The 16,523-nt window shown below is 38.1% G+C and overlaps 4 protein-coding genes across 5 annotated transcripts in view; 3 read left to right on the forward strand and 1 right to left on the reverse strand.

The window, feature by feature from the left end:
- LOC6031157 (septin-7) overlaps positions 1-3,934 on the forward strand; it is a 63,507-nt gene extending 59,573 nt beyond the window's left edge. For both annotated transcript variants that reach the window (XM_038264123.1, XM_038264124.1), the window contains one exon: positions 2,984-3,934. In XM_038264123.1, the coding sequence (XP_038120051.1) occupies positions 2,984-3,032 (49 nt within the window). In that variant the 3' untranslated portion in view covers positions 3,033-3,934. The remainder of the gene's footprint in view (positions 1-2,983) is intronic.
- Positions 3,935-6,477: 2,543 nt separating this feature from the next.
- On the forward strand, positions 6,478-12,401 carry LOC119770032. Its single transcript, XM_038264127.1, has 4 exons — positions 6,478-6,648; positions 11,878-11,926; positions 11,986-12,123; positions 12,184-12,401. Exons 1-4 carry the CDS (start codon positions 6,586-6,588, stop codon positions 12,237-12,239), a joined length of 306 nt encoding a protein of 101 aa, XP_038120055.1. The 5' UTR covers positions 6,478-6,585; the 3' UTR covers positions 12,240-12,401.
- Positions 12,350-15,338, reverse strand: LOC6031155. Its single transcript, XM_001841946.2, has 4 exons — positions 15,116-15,338; positions 12,999-13,910; positions 12,617-12,924; positions 12,350-12,551 (listed from the first exon to the last, which is right to left on the reverse strand). Exons 2-4 carry the CDS (start codon positions 13,895-13,897, stop codon positions 12,418-12,420), a joined length of 1,341 nt encoding a protein of 446 aa, XP_001841998.2. The 5' UTR covers positions 13,898-13,910; positions 15,116-15,338; the 3' UTR covers positions 12,350-12,417.
- Positions 14,030-15,001, forward strand: LOC6031156. The gene is made up of 3 exons (XM_001841947.2): positions 14,030-14,429; positions 14,501-14,613; positions 14,671-15,001. The coding sequence occupies exons 1-3, from the start codon at positions 14,148-14,150 to the stop codon at positions 14,876-14,878; spliced, it is 603 nt and encodes a 200-aa protein (XP_001841999.1). The 5' UTR covers positions 14,030-14,147; the 3' UTR covers positions 14,879-15,001.
- Positions 15,339-16,523: the final 1,185 nt, after the last annotated feature.

A 16,523-nucleotide genomic window follows, 5' to 3' on the forward strand; every position in this document is an offset into this window, starting at 1 on the left:
ATAAGATACTTCAGATGGGGTATCCAATTAAACATTTTTTTTTCTTATAATACTCTGTACCAAATCATGGTAATTTTAACCCTTCTGCAGTTTTTTTTATGGGTCTTATAAACAAAATTTAAATTTTTTGCTTGAGTCAGGGATATTCAAAAATACCTGAAAAGCAAAAACAAAATTGTTTATTGGACCGTTTAAAAAACTATAGATCTGGAAATGTGGACGGTTGTGTGTTAAAAAAGATGTAAAATTACCACAACAAAATGGAAACTTAATTGTGTTTATGTGTAAGCCACTTTTCCTTAGAAATTAACGCAAATTTACAGGTAAAAAAATATTATGGCGAAACAATGTTTCAATTACAGTCGACTCTTTGGCTGTCGATCTTCTCGGTATCAATAATTCTCCATCTATCGATGAATTCTTCAGTCCCTTCAATCTGCGATATTTTCCCTTGCTTGAAGGATCTCTTCCTCGACGGTCCCTTGGATTCTGTTTGCTTTAAAAATCTCTTCCGGTTGTCAATAATTTCACTTTCTCATGGCTTGCCTAGACATTTTTCTTGGCGAAACGAAGCCTTGAAGGGTGTTTGACATGAGTTTGTTTTTGTTTGATGGACGTTGCCATGATTCTCTCCCATAGCTGGGTATCAAGAAAAAAATATTTTCAATAGAGTCTTCATTTTGCATCGTTCTGTAAACTGATTATTCTCTTCCTCGACGGCCCCTTGGATAATGACAACCAGAGGTTCGACTGTGACACCTTTCTTATGTGTCATTTGAATTTTGCTTTATAAATTCTGTTGATATTAAAAAATATATATACGTCAAAATTTCTCGCCATCTTAAATTTCACTTTAAATTTATTATGTTTATATTACAATTTTTGACTACGAGAAACGACACAAACAGTTTTTTAACAAAAAAAAAACATATCCGAGATTGCTACTGGGTTTACTCAACTTAATGATTTCGTGACAGCTTGTTATATAAACTTTCTAGGGAAAAAATAGTAGAGACGTTATCGGGTCTATTTGACTCAGAGAGATTACCTTCAGCAGTTACAGTTAAAATACGGTGTTTTGTGAAAAAATAATATTTTGCGAAAATTTTAGTTTTTACAAGAAAAACTTGAATGCAGTAAACTTAATACAAAATTAACCTTGATAACGTTGATGAGCTGCTCATTGAATTATTGTCCAGACTGGAACAACCTTAATCCATGGAAAAAACCTCGTTGTACGGTTTTGGGTCGTTGAGATAAAGCTGAACTGAAAATATCTAGCTAAGATGGTGGCCAATTTGGGGTCCATGGACTTTTGAAAATATTCATTTGTAATATAAAATGCAATCAACAACTTATTTTTTCAATTATGGGAATGCAGATTTTGAGTTTGATATAAAAAAAAAGAAAATAAAAAAAATTGTTTTATGATTTGCTAAGGTGTTAAGAAAAATCAAAGGGCTGCTTATTTCAGAAAAATATAAACCACAAAAAAAATTGTTGATAAAATTTATTTTGCAATTTACTTTTATTTAATTAATTTTTATTTACAATTGAATAAGAAAACAAAATGGTTAATAAACTTCTTATGTTTGAAAGAATGTTTGAAACTCACAACATTTCGTATTTTTCGTAGCGTATCATTTTTGAAAAAAAAAAAAATCTCATATTATTTTTATGCTTTTATTTATCATTCCAATGTTTTGTACTTTTTATTTTTTCTTCACTCCTCTCCAGATCTAATGTTTTCTTGTTGGTGAAAAAAGCTGATGGTACCAATGATATATGGAAGAATTTTTGAAAGACTTTTTTGATGAGTTGTAAAGTTGTATGATCTGGCAACTTTTTTATAAGAGGTTTAAAACTCAATTAATTTTATATAAAAAAAATCATGACCAGATGAATTCAAATCAAATTAATTTAAATCTAGAGTTTTCTTTTTGAAAAGATCCTATAAGCTATTGTGTTTCATAACTGCAGTTTTTTTTTGAAAAGGTCTAATAAATCAAATTTTCAGTTTTTGCTTTTTGGTTGTTTTTCAATACCCTAACTCAAGGCGGTTTCAAAAATACCCGAAAAATCAAAAACTGGAAACCTTTTAAAAAAACTCCAAAAATGTTTATAGGACCTTTAAAACAATTCTGGAAATACAGTCCAGACTCGATTATCCGAAGGCCTAAGAAAAAAATCACTTCGGATAATCTAAACATGTAAAAAAATGTTTTGTTGTTGTCTTATTTTGATTGTAGAGCTTAATTATTTCCCCTAAACTACGCTAAAGTGATTTTTTAGAATGCTTAAATTGAAAATGGCGGTAATAAGGAAAAAAAAAGATGAAATATTGAAGAAAAAAAAAACATTTTGTAATTTAATAGACAATCAGCTAATTAAATTGGACAAAAATGAGATCGCAGAACTCGAATTTGATAGTAAAAGTAAGAAAATAAAAAAAATACGAAAAAATGTGTTTGTACAATGAAAACGATTCGATTATGCAAATTTCCATACAAAACTTCGAATAATCGAGTCTGGACTGTACCATCTTTTAATAAACCATTTGATAGGTTATTGGTAGACCCTTCTCAAGATTTATATAAGTTATTAATTCTGATCCTTGCAATGTGAGCAAGGCAAGATCAAGTGAAAAAAAGTATATAACTTTATTTTACTTTAAATTTGATCAAACTTCAAATATCACAAATTTATTCGACTATCTGCACGCGTCAGTTTTTCAACTTTACGGCAAAACTCCCCTCACTAATACTTTAGCTACATCTCTAACTCTCCTCCTACCATCTTGCTTCTATTAACATTGATAGAACCAACACCCTCGCTATCATTCTCTCTCTAACAAACTTCTCTGCGCTACTACCAAAAACCACTAGCAAATCAGTAGAAATTCCAAGTCTCGTAGGAAAGTAACCGAAACCATCCGTTTAATTTCCGTTTCTCTTTATGATTTATCCCAACCAACTATTTCCAGAACCGTGGACGGTAAAGATAAAGGTAAGAAGAAAAAAGGTCTATTTTAAGGAGCGTGCGCACGCGCTCAACAGAACAATCAGAACACAGAACAACGTTGTTGTTGCGTGATGACCCTTGAAAATTCCTACAAAACAACAACTACTACTACCGATGCTGCTGCTACAGACGTCCCAGACGACCTCTTCTTCTACTTCTTCTTCCGCGTCGTAAAGTTGTACACAAACACACACACACACACAGACACAAAAAGACAAACACAAATCTATCTATTGCTACGCAACGCTATTGTTCTGTCTGTCGCTGCTCTTACTGCTACATTCAAAGGAATCGCTTCGGTTTTTTATACTAGTATAAAAGAAACAGTTTTAAGCGTGCGTGTATTGGTGGCATAGCAAGCGATAGAGACAAACACACACACATACAAACACAAACACACACAGCGATTTGCGTTCGGGAGAACAATCGACAAAGACGATAAAAGGTTTACTGGAGAATTTCACAGTATATATAACTAAAAAAAAAACTATATAAATAGGACAGAGAGGTATATAGTAATAGTTTGTAGGCTAAACAAGAGTAAACATAACAACAATAGATATTAGAATTTATCGTTTAAAGGCGCCGCGCAGCAGAATTTTCTCTCTTGCTTTCACTCGAGAAACAATGCGTAGTGGAAGAGTGCATAGTTTTTGCTTTCAATTGTGTTCCGAAAAAAATATGTGTAAGAAAGATTTTCTTCGTGTACCGCGATGAATTTGTAACGATTTTATTTACATTGGCGAAATAAAAAAAACGGAAATGGTTTTATGGCAACACTGCAAAACGCACAGCTTACTTTGTCCACGATAATTCGCATGTCAACGTAAAATTACACGGAACACATGCAATTCGTTACGAGCGCAATCGAACCATATAGTAAACGGAATAAATTCTGAAATGATACGAAAGGGAAAAAAAACATCAAGCAAAAGTGTAATTGTTAAAAGGATATGCCATATATATATTTAGAGTATGTATATTTATTAAATTATTTTATTTTTTAAAAAGTTTATTTTTATAAAATAAAGTTTTTTGGAACTTTTTATACACCCAAAAAATAGAATACACACACGCAAAAATAGCCACACAAACCGACACCTGACAGCGATGCAATTTTTTAGCGGCGTGCGCAGCAAAATAATTGATTTTTTAAAATTATAAAACACAAAATAGTGACACTCCACAGACAAACGTCTGTGTGCGTGTCACCGAACAAAAAGAGGTTTTGAAAAATCGCAGCTACAGTAGTTTTGCATAAGCTTGCACAGAGTAAATTAAGACACGCATAACACCACAGTAAAAAGCTGTAAGGCGGCGAATTTAAAATTTGAAGATGGAAAACTACATGGTTTTGATGTAATTTTACCTTAATGAATAAAACAAAATAACACAAAAAGGATATTTTTTCTTTGACAAATTAAAATTACATAATCCAGCTGAAATTTTCGTCTTTTTCCATGTAATTTTATTTGTTTTGCATTATTGTAGATATAATAACATTAAAACAATGTAAATTTACATAATCAAGTTTTCAAATCGCCGTTTTGCTTTTTTTTACTGTGCATAAATCAGAACAGGTTCAAATCACAACACACTTCAGAGTTTCGCAGCAGTACAGTTTTAAGGCAGGTCAGAATTGCAATTTTATCATCGATTTCAATAGAGTGCAGGTGCACACATAATAGACGTAGATGACGGCAGAGTTTAGTCAAAACTTTTAACGAATCGTAGCCGAGATGAACTATATACATTGCATCAGAAATATGTAACGGAATCGTGAAGCAATTTGTGAAGAAGAAAAAAAAACATTGGTTAAAACTCACGAAACCGTTTTAAACCCATAGGTGGAAGGGGCTGAGCCGAAGGTTGTTTAAATTTTTGAAAGGTAACAAGCGGTTGAACATTTTTGAGCGCACTCGCGAAATTATAGGGTGTGCACTTGTGAAATTTTTGATTCACAAAAAAAAACAAATCGAGCACTTTTTCCTTACTCAAACTACAGTTACATGTCTTTCCTGTCCTTAGAAATAAAATCATCTGAAGTAAAACAACGAAAAATAAAACATTTCCAACTCGCTGTCGACTGATCTAGTTGTCCGTGATCATTAGAAATTATCTCCCGAGCGGGTTTTAAACAATCTGCACAACAACAAAACTCGATATTCGAAGCATTAGCCAACTTTTATTTTTTTGCCTCTCAGTAGTTCCAAACTTAAGAAATAAATAAAAGCAGTTTTTTCTTGTATTATCGATTGAGCTTCAATGAATTCACTTTATCGTAACCTGTACAGAAGATATCCCATATATATATTGAATGATTATAAACAAGAAAACAAAAAAAAAACATTTAAAAAATTCTAGTATCCTAAAAGCATCTAAACGTTAAGGAAAGTGTATGACAGAATGAAATATATTTAATACTGGTCGCAAAACACACATTCAAGAAAACCCCCCACAACCACAAATACTAATAAAAAATTTATATTTAATGGGCAAAAATCGAGAGAAAATAAAACAAAAATATATCTTGAGACTGATACACTACATTGCTCAAAAGATTCAATAGTTGCTCCTTATTATTTTTGGCACTAAGCGAACAAAAAATACAGCAGTTCCCTCAAATCACACCCAAGTCGGTCTCCAACGTTTACTAATGGTGCACACCGGTCTACTTTTCAATTATCTCATTGCTCTCTCTCATTCGTTCGTGAAAGAGTCGCGGGAGAGCAAATGTGAGAGAGAAAAGTCCAGAAATGCAATTTTATCGGAGAGCAATTTTTATTTCTCTGTAAAAGTTGAGCAAAAACAAAACAAATTCATTCCTTTTTTGAGAGTTGAAGTTGTGATTTTTTCCCTACGATTCTCTCTCCTTCCCAAAAAAAAGTTGCGACGAATAGTGGAGAAAATGGGAAGAAAACAGGCGAACTTTTTCTCTCTTGTAGTGAGGTACACTTATTAAAACGAAATTGCAAGCAAAAAAGAAGAAGAAACTTCAAAATCAAGCTAGGTATCAGTCTGTAGCGTTCGAAGCGAATCACAAACACACACAATGAAAATGATAAAGAGCAAATCCAATGATAGTGAACAGCAAACTCAAAACTAAAGTTGTCGCGTTGCGCCAAAAGTGGCACAAACGCCGCAACGAAAAAAGAAAAGGCAAAAAGCGAAGATACCCAACCTTTCAGTAATTCTAATAAATCATGAAAAATATTTAAAAACAAAAAAAAGTTCAAATAAATTTGAAATGCTTGAAAAAAAATATGTCCCCACTCTATTTGATTCCGAAAATTCCCGAGAGATGGCGAGTTCCGCTTGATTAATCGATATCACATTTGGCACACACACGTTTTATTCCAATATCTTATCACAAGCGCGAGGTTTTATCGAAAGGGCCAAGATAACGATCCGAAGCTGCGTCGCGACGAAAGTAGACACTTTCAATTTCAGTTCCGTTCCGATTGCGTGCCGTGGTTAACATGTGGTGAAACCAAGTTTTTGCCTTAAAACTTTTCGTGTAGCTAAATTTGATGGATCATCGTGATTCGTGATTAATTTGGGAAAATGTCTGCCGCAATCATAGTTCCGCTGATCATATTCTTGCTGATTCTTGTCTGGATGTCTGTGGTAAGCATAGAGGAGGAGTAAAATGTGGGAAAACTTAAGCTGCTTCTAAATTTTTATACAGTATTAAAACAATACTAGAAACAATTAAAAAAATCATACTGCGATATTTTTGAAAGATTATCTAGAATGTGTCTCAAGAATATACATTTCCGAATCGTTTACATTTATGCATCTATATCTTATCAAAATTTTCGAAGGAATGGACTGATAACGATCTGATCCTACCACTTCCTGGCGAGTAGTCTGCTTATTTTTAGATTTGAGTTTCGCGGTGAAAAAGAAGTGCCATATCGTGTGATTATTATTTTTAGTAAAGTGATTAAAACTATAAAATGTAGGCAGCTTACTCAAAATTCCGTTAATTTCACTTTTTAAGACTCTAAATGTATCATTATCGTCGATCATTTCTCAGCAATTTTAAAAATAATTCAAATCTTGTTTCAAGATGCATTAATCATGTTTTTTTGTAGATGCATTTTAAATATCTCCCTCATTTCAAATCACCCAGTTTTCGTTCCCTAGCTGATGATGAGCCAAATTGATAGAACACTGAAAGTTCCGCCCTTTTGTGTCTATTTTGGATAATAAATGTAAGGAAGGATTAAGTAACGTTTAAGATTTGCTTTCATTTTTTGGGTAAGAATTCTAAATTCTGAAAAAGTCGGAAAAAAGTCGGGAATATAAAAAATGGGATTTGAATGGCCTGTAGATCTTCTATCGACACTAGCGTGGTTCACGTTTCTATGAAAAAGACAAAAGTTGTTATTTTCGAGCGCCTCAACCGGAATTCCGTTCTACTATGTCCCCAAAAGCACTCCTGAAATTTTGAGCCGATTTGGTTGGATTTAGTAGTTCCACCATCGATCTAAAGTTTGTGTGGTTTTTGAGAAAATTACTGTGGAAAATGAGCAATTTCTATATCGTAACAGAAAAAAATGCACATTTTTTTTTCAAATGGCTTCATTCTCGAGATTCATATAGATATTGGTCTGGGGAATAACTTTGTAGAACATTGCGAAACGCTGCGAATTAATCCTAAAAAGATACTAGTACCTTTAGATAACCCATTTTGGAGGGGCTTCATGGTGTGGGTTAAAACGGGCCCTTTCTCGTTTGTTGCTTTTTCATCGATGGTGCTTTGACTTCTTTAATCAATGTTTATGAAAGTTATTTTTAGAACCAATGCGAAATTTTATTTCAAAACAACCAACGATTGGTTTGGCCTGCGGTGTTCATTCTTTTCGAAGCGGTGTTGTTCCAGGTCGTCAGAATGTTCACGAGACGGTGTGGCCACCGGGGATGTTCCAGGTCGTTAGTTCTCAGGACGATGTGGCCTCCGAGGTTGACGGAAAGCTTAAAAGACGGTTCGGCCACCGGTGTTGTTGTAGGTCTTTAAAAAGTGTTGTTCCAGGTCGTCAGAATGTTCACGAGACGGTGTGGCCACCGGGGACGTTCCAGGTCGTTAGTTCTCAGGACGATGTGGCCTCCGAGGTTGACGGAAAGCTTACAAGACGGTTCGGCCACCGGTGTTGTTGTAGGTCTTTAAAAAGTGTTGTTCCAGGTCGTCAGAATGTTCACGAGACGGTGTGGCCACCGGGGATGTTCCAGGTCGTTAGTTCTCAGGACCGTCACCGGAGTTACTCTAGGTCGTCGGAATGTATATGGAACGGTTTTGTGTTGTGTCAAGTGTGTTAGTGCATGGGACGATAGGACCACCGGTTGAAATGCTCTGGGAGGGTGTAGATGAGATCAAGACTTTCGGATAGAGTTTAGGACTATTATCATTGTAGAAGTAAAGACTTTTTTTGTGTTGTTTTGATTATTTTCGTAACATTTTTAATGATTTAATTCAATAACTGAACGCAAACTTCAACAATTAACAGGTCAACAATTAAAGATTAGGTAATAAATCATGCACTCTTCAATGCAAGCATGAGTTCCTTTTTTGTGCAATCTGTGCTGATGGACTTTCGATTTTTCTCAACAACTTGCATAATGAACTCTCTCTTCGTCATCTTTGGTTAAAATTTTGCAGTATTCTTCACACAATTTGACGCCCTCTCAGCCAGGTCATTAACGATCATCAGTTGTTTCACACGTTTTTCGCCATTCTGGAAGTTCAAATTTTGCTGCCATGTCGCTGATGGGCTTTCCATAAATGATGCTTCTATCTCCATCTTGGTAAAAAACAACAAAGATCTCTGGGTTGCAAAGTCGGCCAAACATGGGTTCTTGGTGTTTATAACACTTTTGTTGCCGGTTACAGATCGTTCGGCGCTGGCGGTTTTCGCCTTCATGGCCCTGACAATTTCGTCTTTTTCGCGATGTGAGAGCTATATAATATTTGATTAATAACATATTTTTTATGTTGTATTTATTTTTAAATTAAATTACCTTTACAGAAAACAGAGACATGCCGAGCAGATCCTCCGATAAGTACCAGAGGTGTCTTTCAAGTACCTTGCTTACGGCGTCACCGATTTCGGAATCAGTCTTTTTGAATAACTGAAGGTTCTTCCACAGCATCAGATCGTTGATGGCTGCTTCCGTCGCCAGTGGTGCTTCTGCCCAAGCTGGACTACCATCGGGTCAGCCGGAATAAACTCCTTTCGAATTTTTTGGGCGATGGCTTTTCGCGCATGTTTCCGCTTCCGGCTAATTGTTGATCTTGAAATTGGTACGTCGGCAGGATCTTGGCCCATAGCGTCCATAACCGGTAAAATGATCTTTAATGCCTGTCTATCGGAAAGTTTTGCTCGATCCAAAGCTTCAGCAACGTCCTCCGTTATAATTTCCGGTTTGGATGGTTCGCTCTTTCTTTGTTGCATTTTTTTGATCTTTTTTGGTGGTGGTGGCTTGAAATCATGTTCAACATCTTCAATAAGATGAACATTATTGTCAATAGTTAAAATATGTCATAGAGTACCTGTAGCTTCTTGTTCTTCTTCTTCTTCTGCGTGCTTATGTTCGTTCTTAGTTCTCTTGTACAGCTGTGGCTCGTTAATACTTGATAAAGAAAAATTTCGCTCCTTTCTCTGATCTTCTAAAAATTCTGCAACTTTCGGGTCTTCAATGATAACTTTTTTCAGGGATACATCCAGCAATTGATCCATCCTTATTCTCCACTTCCTCTTCCTTTCGGTGTCGCGATAAGAGTCTTTTTGCGCCATTTTTAGCTCTGCAAGCAGATTCCGTATGGTCCTGGCCACGTTCTTGTGCATCTGGCAAATAATAGTGGTTTTTTGCCATACTTGTAGAAGCTCGGACGTCGTTTTATTTATAGCAAACACCACGGAGTTCAACGAGCTTAACAAAAAAAAAAATCTTTTCATAACGCACCCCACCGTCGGCAGCTTAACCTGTTGAACCAACGATTCCGGGTCGGTAGTTCCGACCAGCGAAACGGACGCCTCCTTGCGTGTCTTGACCATTTTACTTCTATACTGGACAGAGGACGATGGAATTTTGAAATGAAATCAATTCCAAACAATTCCAAGTTACTACGTTACAACAATTAGGTTGCTGTGCAACGGAGGAACACTTTTCAGCAGACTTTTTCTTATGGTCCCATGAACTACAGACATGTAACAGCACCGATGGCCACACAGTCCAAAGATTTATATAAAATTCCGTGACCATATAGTCCCTTAACTAACCTACAACATCAAACCGTCCTATTAACTATAAGAAACAACAATACCAGAAACATCACCGGTGGCCACATCGTCTTAAGAACATTTCGACGACTTAGAAAATCAACATTGGCCGAACCGTCTTGTAAGCTTTCCGTCAACCTCGGAGGCCACATCGTCCTGAGAACTAACGACCTGGAACGTCCCCGGTGGCCACACCGTCTCGTGAACATTCTGACGACCTGGAACAACACTTTTTAAAGACCTACAACAACACCGGTGGCCGAACCGTCTTTTAAGCTTTCCGTCAACCTCGGAGGCCACATCGTCCTGAGAACTAACGACCTGGAACATCCCCGGTGGCCACACCGTCTCGTGAACATTCTGACGACCTGGAACAACACCGCTTCGAAAAGAATGAACACCGCAGGCCAAACCAATCGTTGGTTGTTTTGAAATAAAATTTCGCATTGGTTCTAAAATAACTTTCATAAACATTGATTAAAGAAGTCAAAGCACCATCGATGAAAAAGCAACAAACGAGAAAGGGCCCGTTTTAACCCACACCATGAAGCCCCTCCAAAATGGGTTATCTAAAGGTACTAGTATCTTTTAGGATTAATTCGCAGCGTTTCGCAATGTTCTACAAAGTTATTCCCCAGACCAATATCTATATGAATCTCGAGAATGAAGCCATTTGAAAAAAAAATGTGCATTTTTTTCTGTTACGATATAGAAATTGCTCATTTTCCACAGTAATTTTCTCAAAAACCACACAAACTTTAGATCGATGGTGGAACTACTAAATCCAACCAAATCGGCTCAAAATTTCAGGAGTGCTTTTGGGGACATAGTAGAACGGAATTCCGGTTGAGGCGCTCGAAAATAACAACTTTTGTCTTTTTCATAGAAACGTGAACCACGCTAATCGACACATAAAGACTTACGATCGAAGAAAAAAAGATAAGAACTAAGTAAGAAATTGTTTAATACTAAAATTCTAGTTATATACTGCCCATGTTCGCATAAATGTCCCATATGCAAAAAGAACAAGCTGAGAAAAACGCATTCGAAGTTTGTTCCATACATAAGGCTGCGTGTTAATTTTTCGCGAAAAAACTGGATTTCCTCCTGATTTCTAGAACAAAGTACTGGATGTTATAGGCTCTTTTGAAAGGCACACAATTTTGAACCAAACTGCATCAATAAATCGAAATCGATGCAAATGCATATGGGACATTTATGCGATCAGGGGCAGTATAGCACAGTCGACTGGATTACAAAATGTAATTTAAAATATTTTTTAAAAATACTTGAAAAATCACATTTATTCAAATCCTCAGAAAACTTCTCAATTTCTTTACTGTATCTTTAATCGAAATCAGGGTTTTGAAAGAAATTTTGATCAAATCTGGAGTTTTTTTTTTTTTTGAAAATATCCAATAAACCAAATTTCCAGTTTTTGCTTTAAGGGTGTTTTTGAAAACGCTTTGAGTCAGGAGTATCAAAAAAAACCTAAAAAGCAAAAATAAAAATTTTGATTTATTTGACGTTTTCAAAAGAAAAAAAAACTCCAGAAATATGTTTGCTTTTGCAGTACACGTTTGACAGACGATACAACCGAACGAGAATCCTCACAACTCGTGGTAAGACATTTCTATTCTATAAAAAATCACATTAAAAAAATAATTCAAACCTTCGTCAGCCGCCGCTACTTCCGCAAACACGGCCATTGTTTACACGATTCCCACCAACCCACCAACGTCCGAGCACGGCTCCGTCCCGATTATTCCACACCGATCGCTGTTTGGTACCAGACCACAACCGTACAACACCACCAACGGTAGGCTTCTCCCTCGATAGTGAGGACAAACTTTGATTGTTTCTTCTTGTTTTATTTCAGATATGCCACCCTCGTACGAAGATGTTACCAAAACGAACACAACTGCAACAACTTGAATTGTGGATGAAACTGTAACATTTTTAATTTATTAACTTAGGGTTAATCGACGCCACACTAGTTTAAGGTTAAAGGCTGTGATATGTATTTGAATGAATTCTGGTTGGGCTTCGTTTAAACAGGCGCCTCAAATATGTAATATGTTAACATAAACAAAAAAAGGAAAACTAATAAGAATCACTTCTGCGGCTTGCTCTCGAGCAAATCCTTCAGCTTGGGCCCGTGCCGACCGTACGGATCGTCCGGCAGAAAGAACTCGTCCATGACCCACGTGTATCCGATGACCCGGGTTTTGATGATCTTTTTCCAAGCTGGAATGAAATTTGGACTTTTAAGTTGATAGAGGTTTGAGTTGAACAAACGCCCTTGTACTTACATTCGTTGTCGGTCTGCAGCAGGTCACGGAAGTTGTCGTTGGAAATGACGACACCGTCGAACTTTTCCGCCACGGACAAAATGAGCCGATCGTCGTAGCTCGAGGAGTACTGGCCGGGAATGCTTTTCGAGGGTGCGAGCAGAACGTCACCCGCCTTGTACAGCTCATCGAGCCTCTTTTGGTCCGTGCTTTTGTCCTTCTTTTGCCGGAACTGCGGCACGACCGCTTTGACGTTGTGGCCCATCTTCTTGAAGTGCTGGATGCAGATATCCAGACCTTTTACCGAGAATTCTTTCCCGACGCTGTGACTGGTTTTGAGAGAGTGGGGAAAAATCTTGTTAGGATGTATTTGATTAATTTAAAATAAAAGCAGAGTACTTACCCATACGCAACATTATTTCCATCGATGACAACCATCCTTTTCGCGGTTCTAACAACATCTTTGGCAGGTTGTGGTGGCGCGTCCTTCTGTGCTGCTTCCGGTTGTTCCGCATGCTTATCCTCGCGGTGCTTCTTACTTCGCTTTCGAGGCGATCGCTGTCTGGCCTCCGCCGGATCTGGATCGTACCCTATAGGGATAAAGTCCAGCAGCTTATTCCGGTCCACCGCCCGTGACAGATCGATCACCTCCGAGCAAAATATGACCGACTGGTCCTCGTTCTTTGGCATTGGAACCGTTGGCTCAATCACGGTGCTGTCGTCGACCTGAATAACGTCGTCGTCCTCATCATCTTGTACTGGCATCACCTCAACGTTTACGATCGCTCGGTTCAGATCTTCCTCGTCATCAGGGATTTCACCCTCCTCAAGCGTTTCCTCCAACAGCTGCACATCGCCGTAGTGACTCACGTACAGAGGAACATCTTTGTTGTCGAATCCCCCGGTTCTGTCCTCGTAGAAACTGGGAATCGCATCCTGACTGGCACTGGTGCCAACTCCCTCGTCTTCCGAGTCGATCACGGTGATTGTGTCGAACTTGCGCTGAGGTCGGTGCTGGTTGCTCTTCTGCCGTTGGCTAGTTTTGGATGATGTGACTCGCTCCGGTGTGGGTGGCGGCGGAATCGGCGGGTACAGGATCTGGAGCTTGCTGTTGCTGTTGCTAATACGCTTGCGATTACCGAGGATCTGCTTCCGGATCAGTTCGCGATTCTTGGTCAACTGCTTTCGCTGTTTCCTCCCCCTCAAATCGATCACCAGCTTTGGTTTGGTCACTTTCGGTGTGTGACTCCCTTTACGGGGCGTTCTGCCAACGCTCTGGCGCTGCTTTTTATTCCGTGACATCCCTACTGCTCAGCTGAAACAAATCAAAAAGTATCCCAAATGGCATCATCCATGGACGATTCCCCGCCTCCGGCCAATGTCATTATCATTATCAGAGAAATGGCACGTGGTGCGCGATGTGCGCATGTGCCCAGGACACCCTTCAGAATCCCCACGGTTTTAGGTGTCAATCTTTTGTTGCAACCCGACGAAAAGGACGACGACTCATTTTGTGTTACTCATCTCATCTCAAGGAAAGCAAAAAGTTTCAATGGATTCCGTCTGGCAAAACATCGTAACCGCGCTGGAAGTTGATCCGGCAGTGGCGGACCAGTGGCTAGCGAAGCTTAAAGAGCAGTACGGCCAACCGGGCAGGCACTACCACAACGAGCAGCAAATGTTGGCGAAAAAGTTGGAACACCTCGCTGGGGCCAGCGTTTGCCTGCAGCTGGCAACGCTCTTTCAGTACTTCCACTTTGATGCTGGTCGGGATTGCGCGGCGGAGAACTGTGATGCCCTCAAGGAATTCCTGGCCAGTGCCAGCGTAGACAATGTAAGGAAGGGGGGCTATTGTAACGTGAATCGATCGATACAGCTTTGTTTTCATTTTGTGTGTGTTTTCAGAAAGCCTTGATTAACAACGTCCTGCGACTGCTGGGGGATGCAACGGTGGAAAGTTCCGATTTGCCCGACGACGACGTTGCTTTCTTCCAGGATTTGGACCTGTTGATTTTAGGGTAAGCTAATTCCACTACAAAACTAAACCGAACTAATCCCTCCCATTACACCCCAAGACACCCCCCACAAGAGTACAAGCTGTACACGGAACAGCTGCGCAAGGAATATCCCGAACCCGCTTCCTACAACAAGATGCGGCTGAAGATTCTACAGTCCTTCAGCCGGATTCCGTTCATTTATGCAACGAAGGAATTTGGAGACCGATACGAGCAAACTGCCAGAGCTAACATTGAGAGCGAAATCAAGGAATTGGAAAGCCTGTAATACTTTGTAATGTAACAAGTAATTTAGCACACATGCGTGTGGAATATGCACTGTTTATCGAATATAGCGAAATAATAAACAATATTGAATTGATTGATAAATATATTGACGTGACCTTGAGAATGTTGCACTCTTTAAATTGTAGGCGAAAATTGTGAAATTTCCAAAATTTCATTTTCAACTAGATCGGAGAAGGAATCTTGTAAAAACATGTCAGATGTAGATCTTATCACTTACCTAACTCAGTTTTGCTTTCTTCAAACACTCGTTTTCAAATTAAGGCAATCAAAGCAAATTCACAGGTGAAAAGCTTCAGAATACGCAGGGCTAGTTAATTATCAGCGTTAAACCCGCGCGATTGTAAAATTTTAATTTTAGTCCAGGTTCCAGGATTGTTTTCGTTCTTGGTTTCGTTCACCAGCTTGTAAAATGCGTGCCAAAAATTAAGAAATTAATAAATAAACAAGAACTGTCAGAAACCCCGCGCGTTGTTGATCGTTGCTAGGGTGGTTCTGAAAAAAAAATGTCGGCATGCATCTCACTTCAATTTAGTGCAAGGAAAATATCGAGAAATTAAAAAGAGAGATGTGAGCCGGTAACATGGAGTGAAACCTTCGCAGCTTGACAGAAAGTTTAACTCCATGTTGCACTTTTATTTCTCGATTGATTTGGCAAGATCACTGAAAAAAACCAACATAGCAAGTTCACAATATGCTTTTTCACGTCTAAAAACTAACACAATGAATTAACATGATTTTCCTTTGACTTAGACATGAATTGCATTATAAAGGCATGTGAAAACCACGTCAGTTACACCCATCTTAATCCACTATTTTTTCATGGGATTTTCATCCCAGATTCACGTGGATTGCACTTCGATTCACCAAAATTGACTTATCCTTTAGGTTTCAAGTGAATTTCACGTTACTATCGAATGTTTTGAGATTGAAGTTCGAAAGGAAAAAATAGTCTAAGTCAAGACGGCCACTCACATTAAATCTGAGTCAGAGCTCTCGCGTTTAAATTGGGTTATTTTCCAGAAAAGAGGGTATTTTTTCGCGAAATTGTGGCAGGATTATTTCTAAAACTATGGGAAGTATTTTCTAAATATTTCTTATCATCGTCTGCTTCTCGTCACCGTGTCCCAAAAATTTTGAAGTATCTGCCTAAGATTTTTTGGTTGATGATGTTTGACTCCCATCGAGGCATGTTTCTGATGGTTAACGAGGATCCGAAAATGTCCAAGGAGACCCACAAAAGTCCTGGTGTGTGGCGCAGGAGCACGGCTTGCTGCTCGTATGGAGAGCATTTTTTTGTGAAGTGTGAATGAAAAAGTGAAGTGTATGTGTATTCTCGAAGCAGACAGTGCTAAAAGTGTAATATATATTCAAAAAACGAAATGCCTTTTTATTTCAAAACATGAATATAAAAAAAGAAAAGTTTACCAGAAATCTTCACTTAAAAAACATTTGATTTAAAAGTGAAATCCATTTCATTTTCATAAGCAGTTCTTATGACAGACACGTGAAACGACACATGAAGCTAACGTGATTTCCACTTGGTTTGAACATGCAGCGCGATGAAAACTTTCTATGTGATTTGCACATGACATTCACATGCAAAGTGGTATGGGGCAAATTCATTT

Source organism: Culex quinquefasciatus, chromosome 3 (assembly GCF_015732765.1).
Source record: "Culex quinquefasciatus strain JHB chromosome 3, VPISU_Cqui_1.0_pri_paternal, whole genome shotgun sequence".
NCBI lineage: Eukaryota > Metazoa > Arthropoda > Insecta > Diptera > Culicidae > Culex > Culex quinquefasciatus.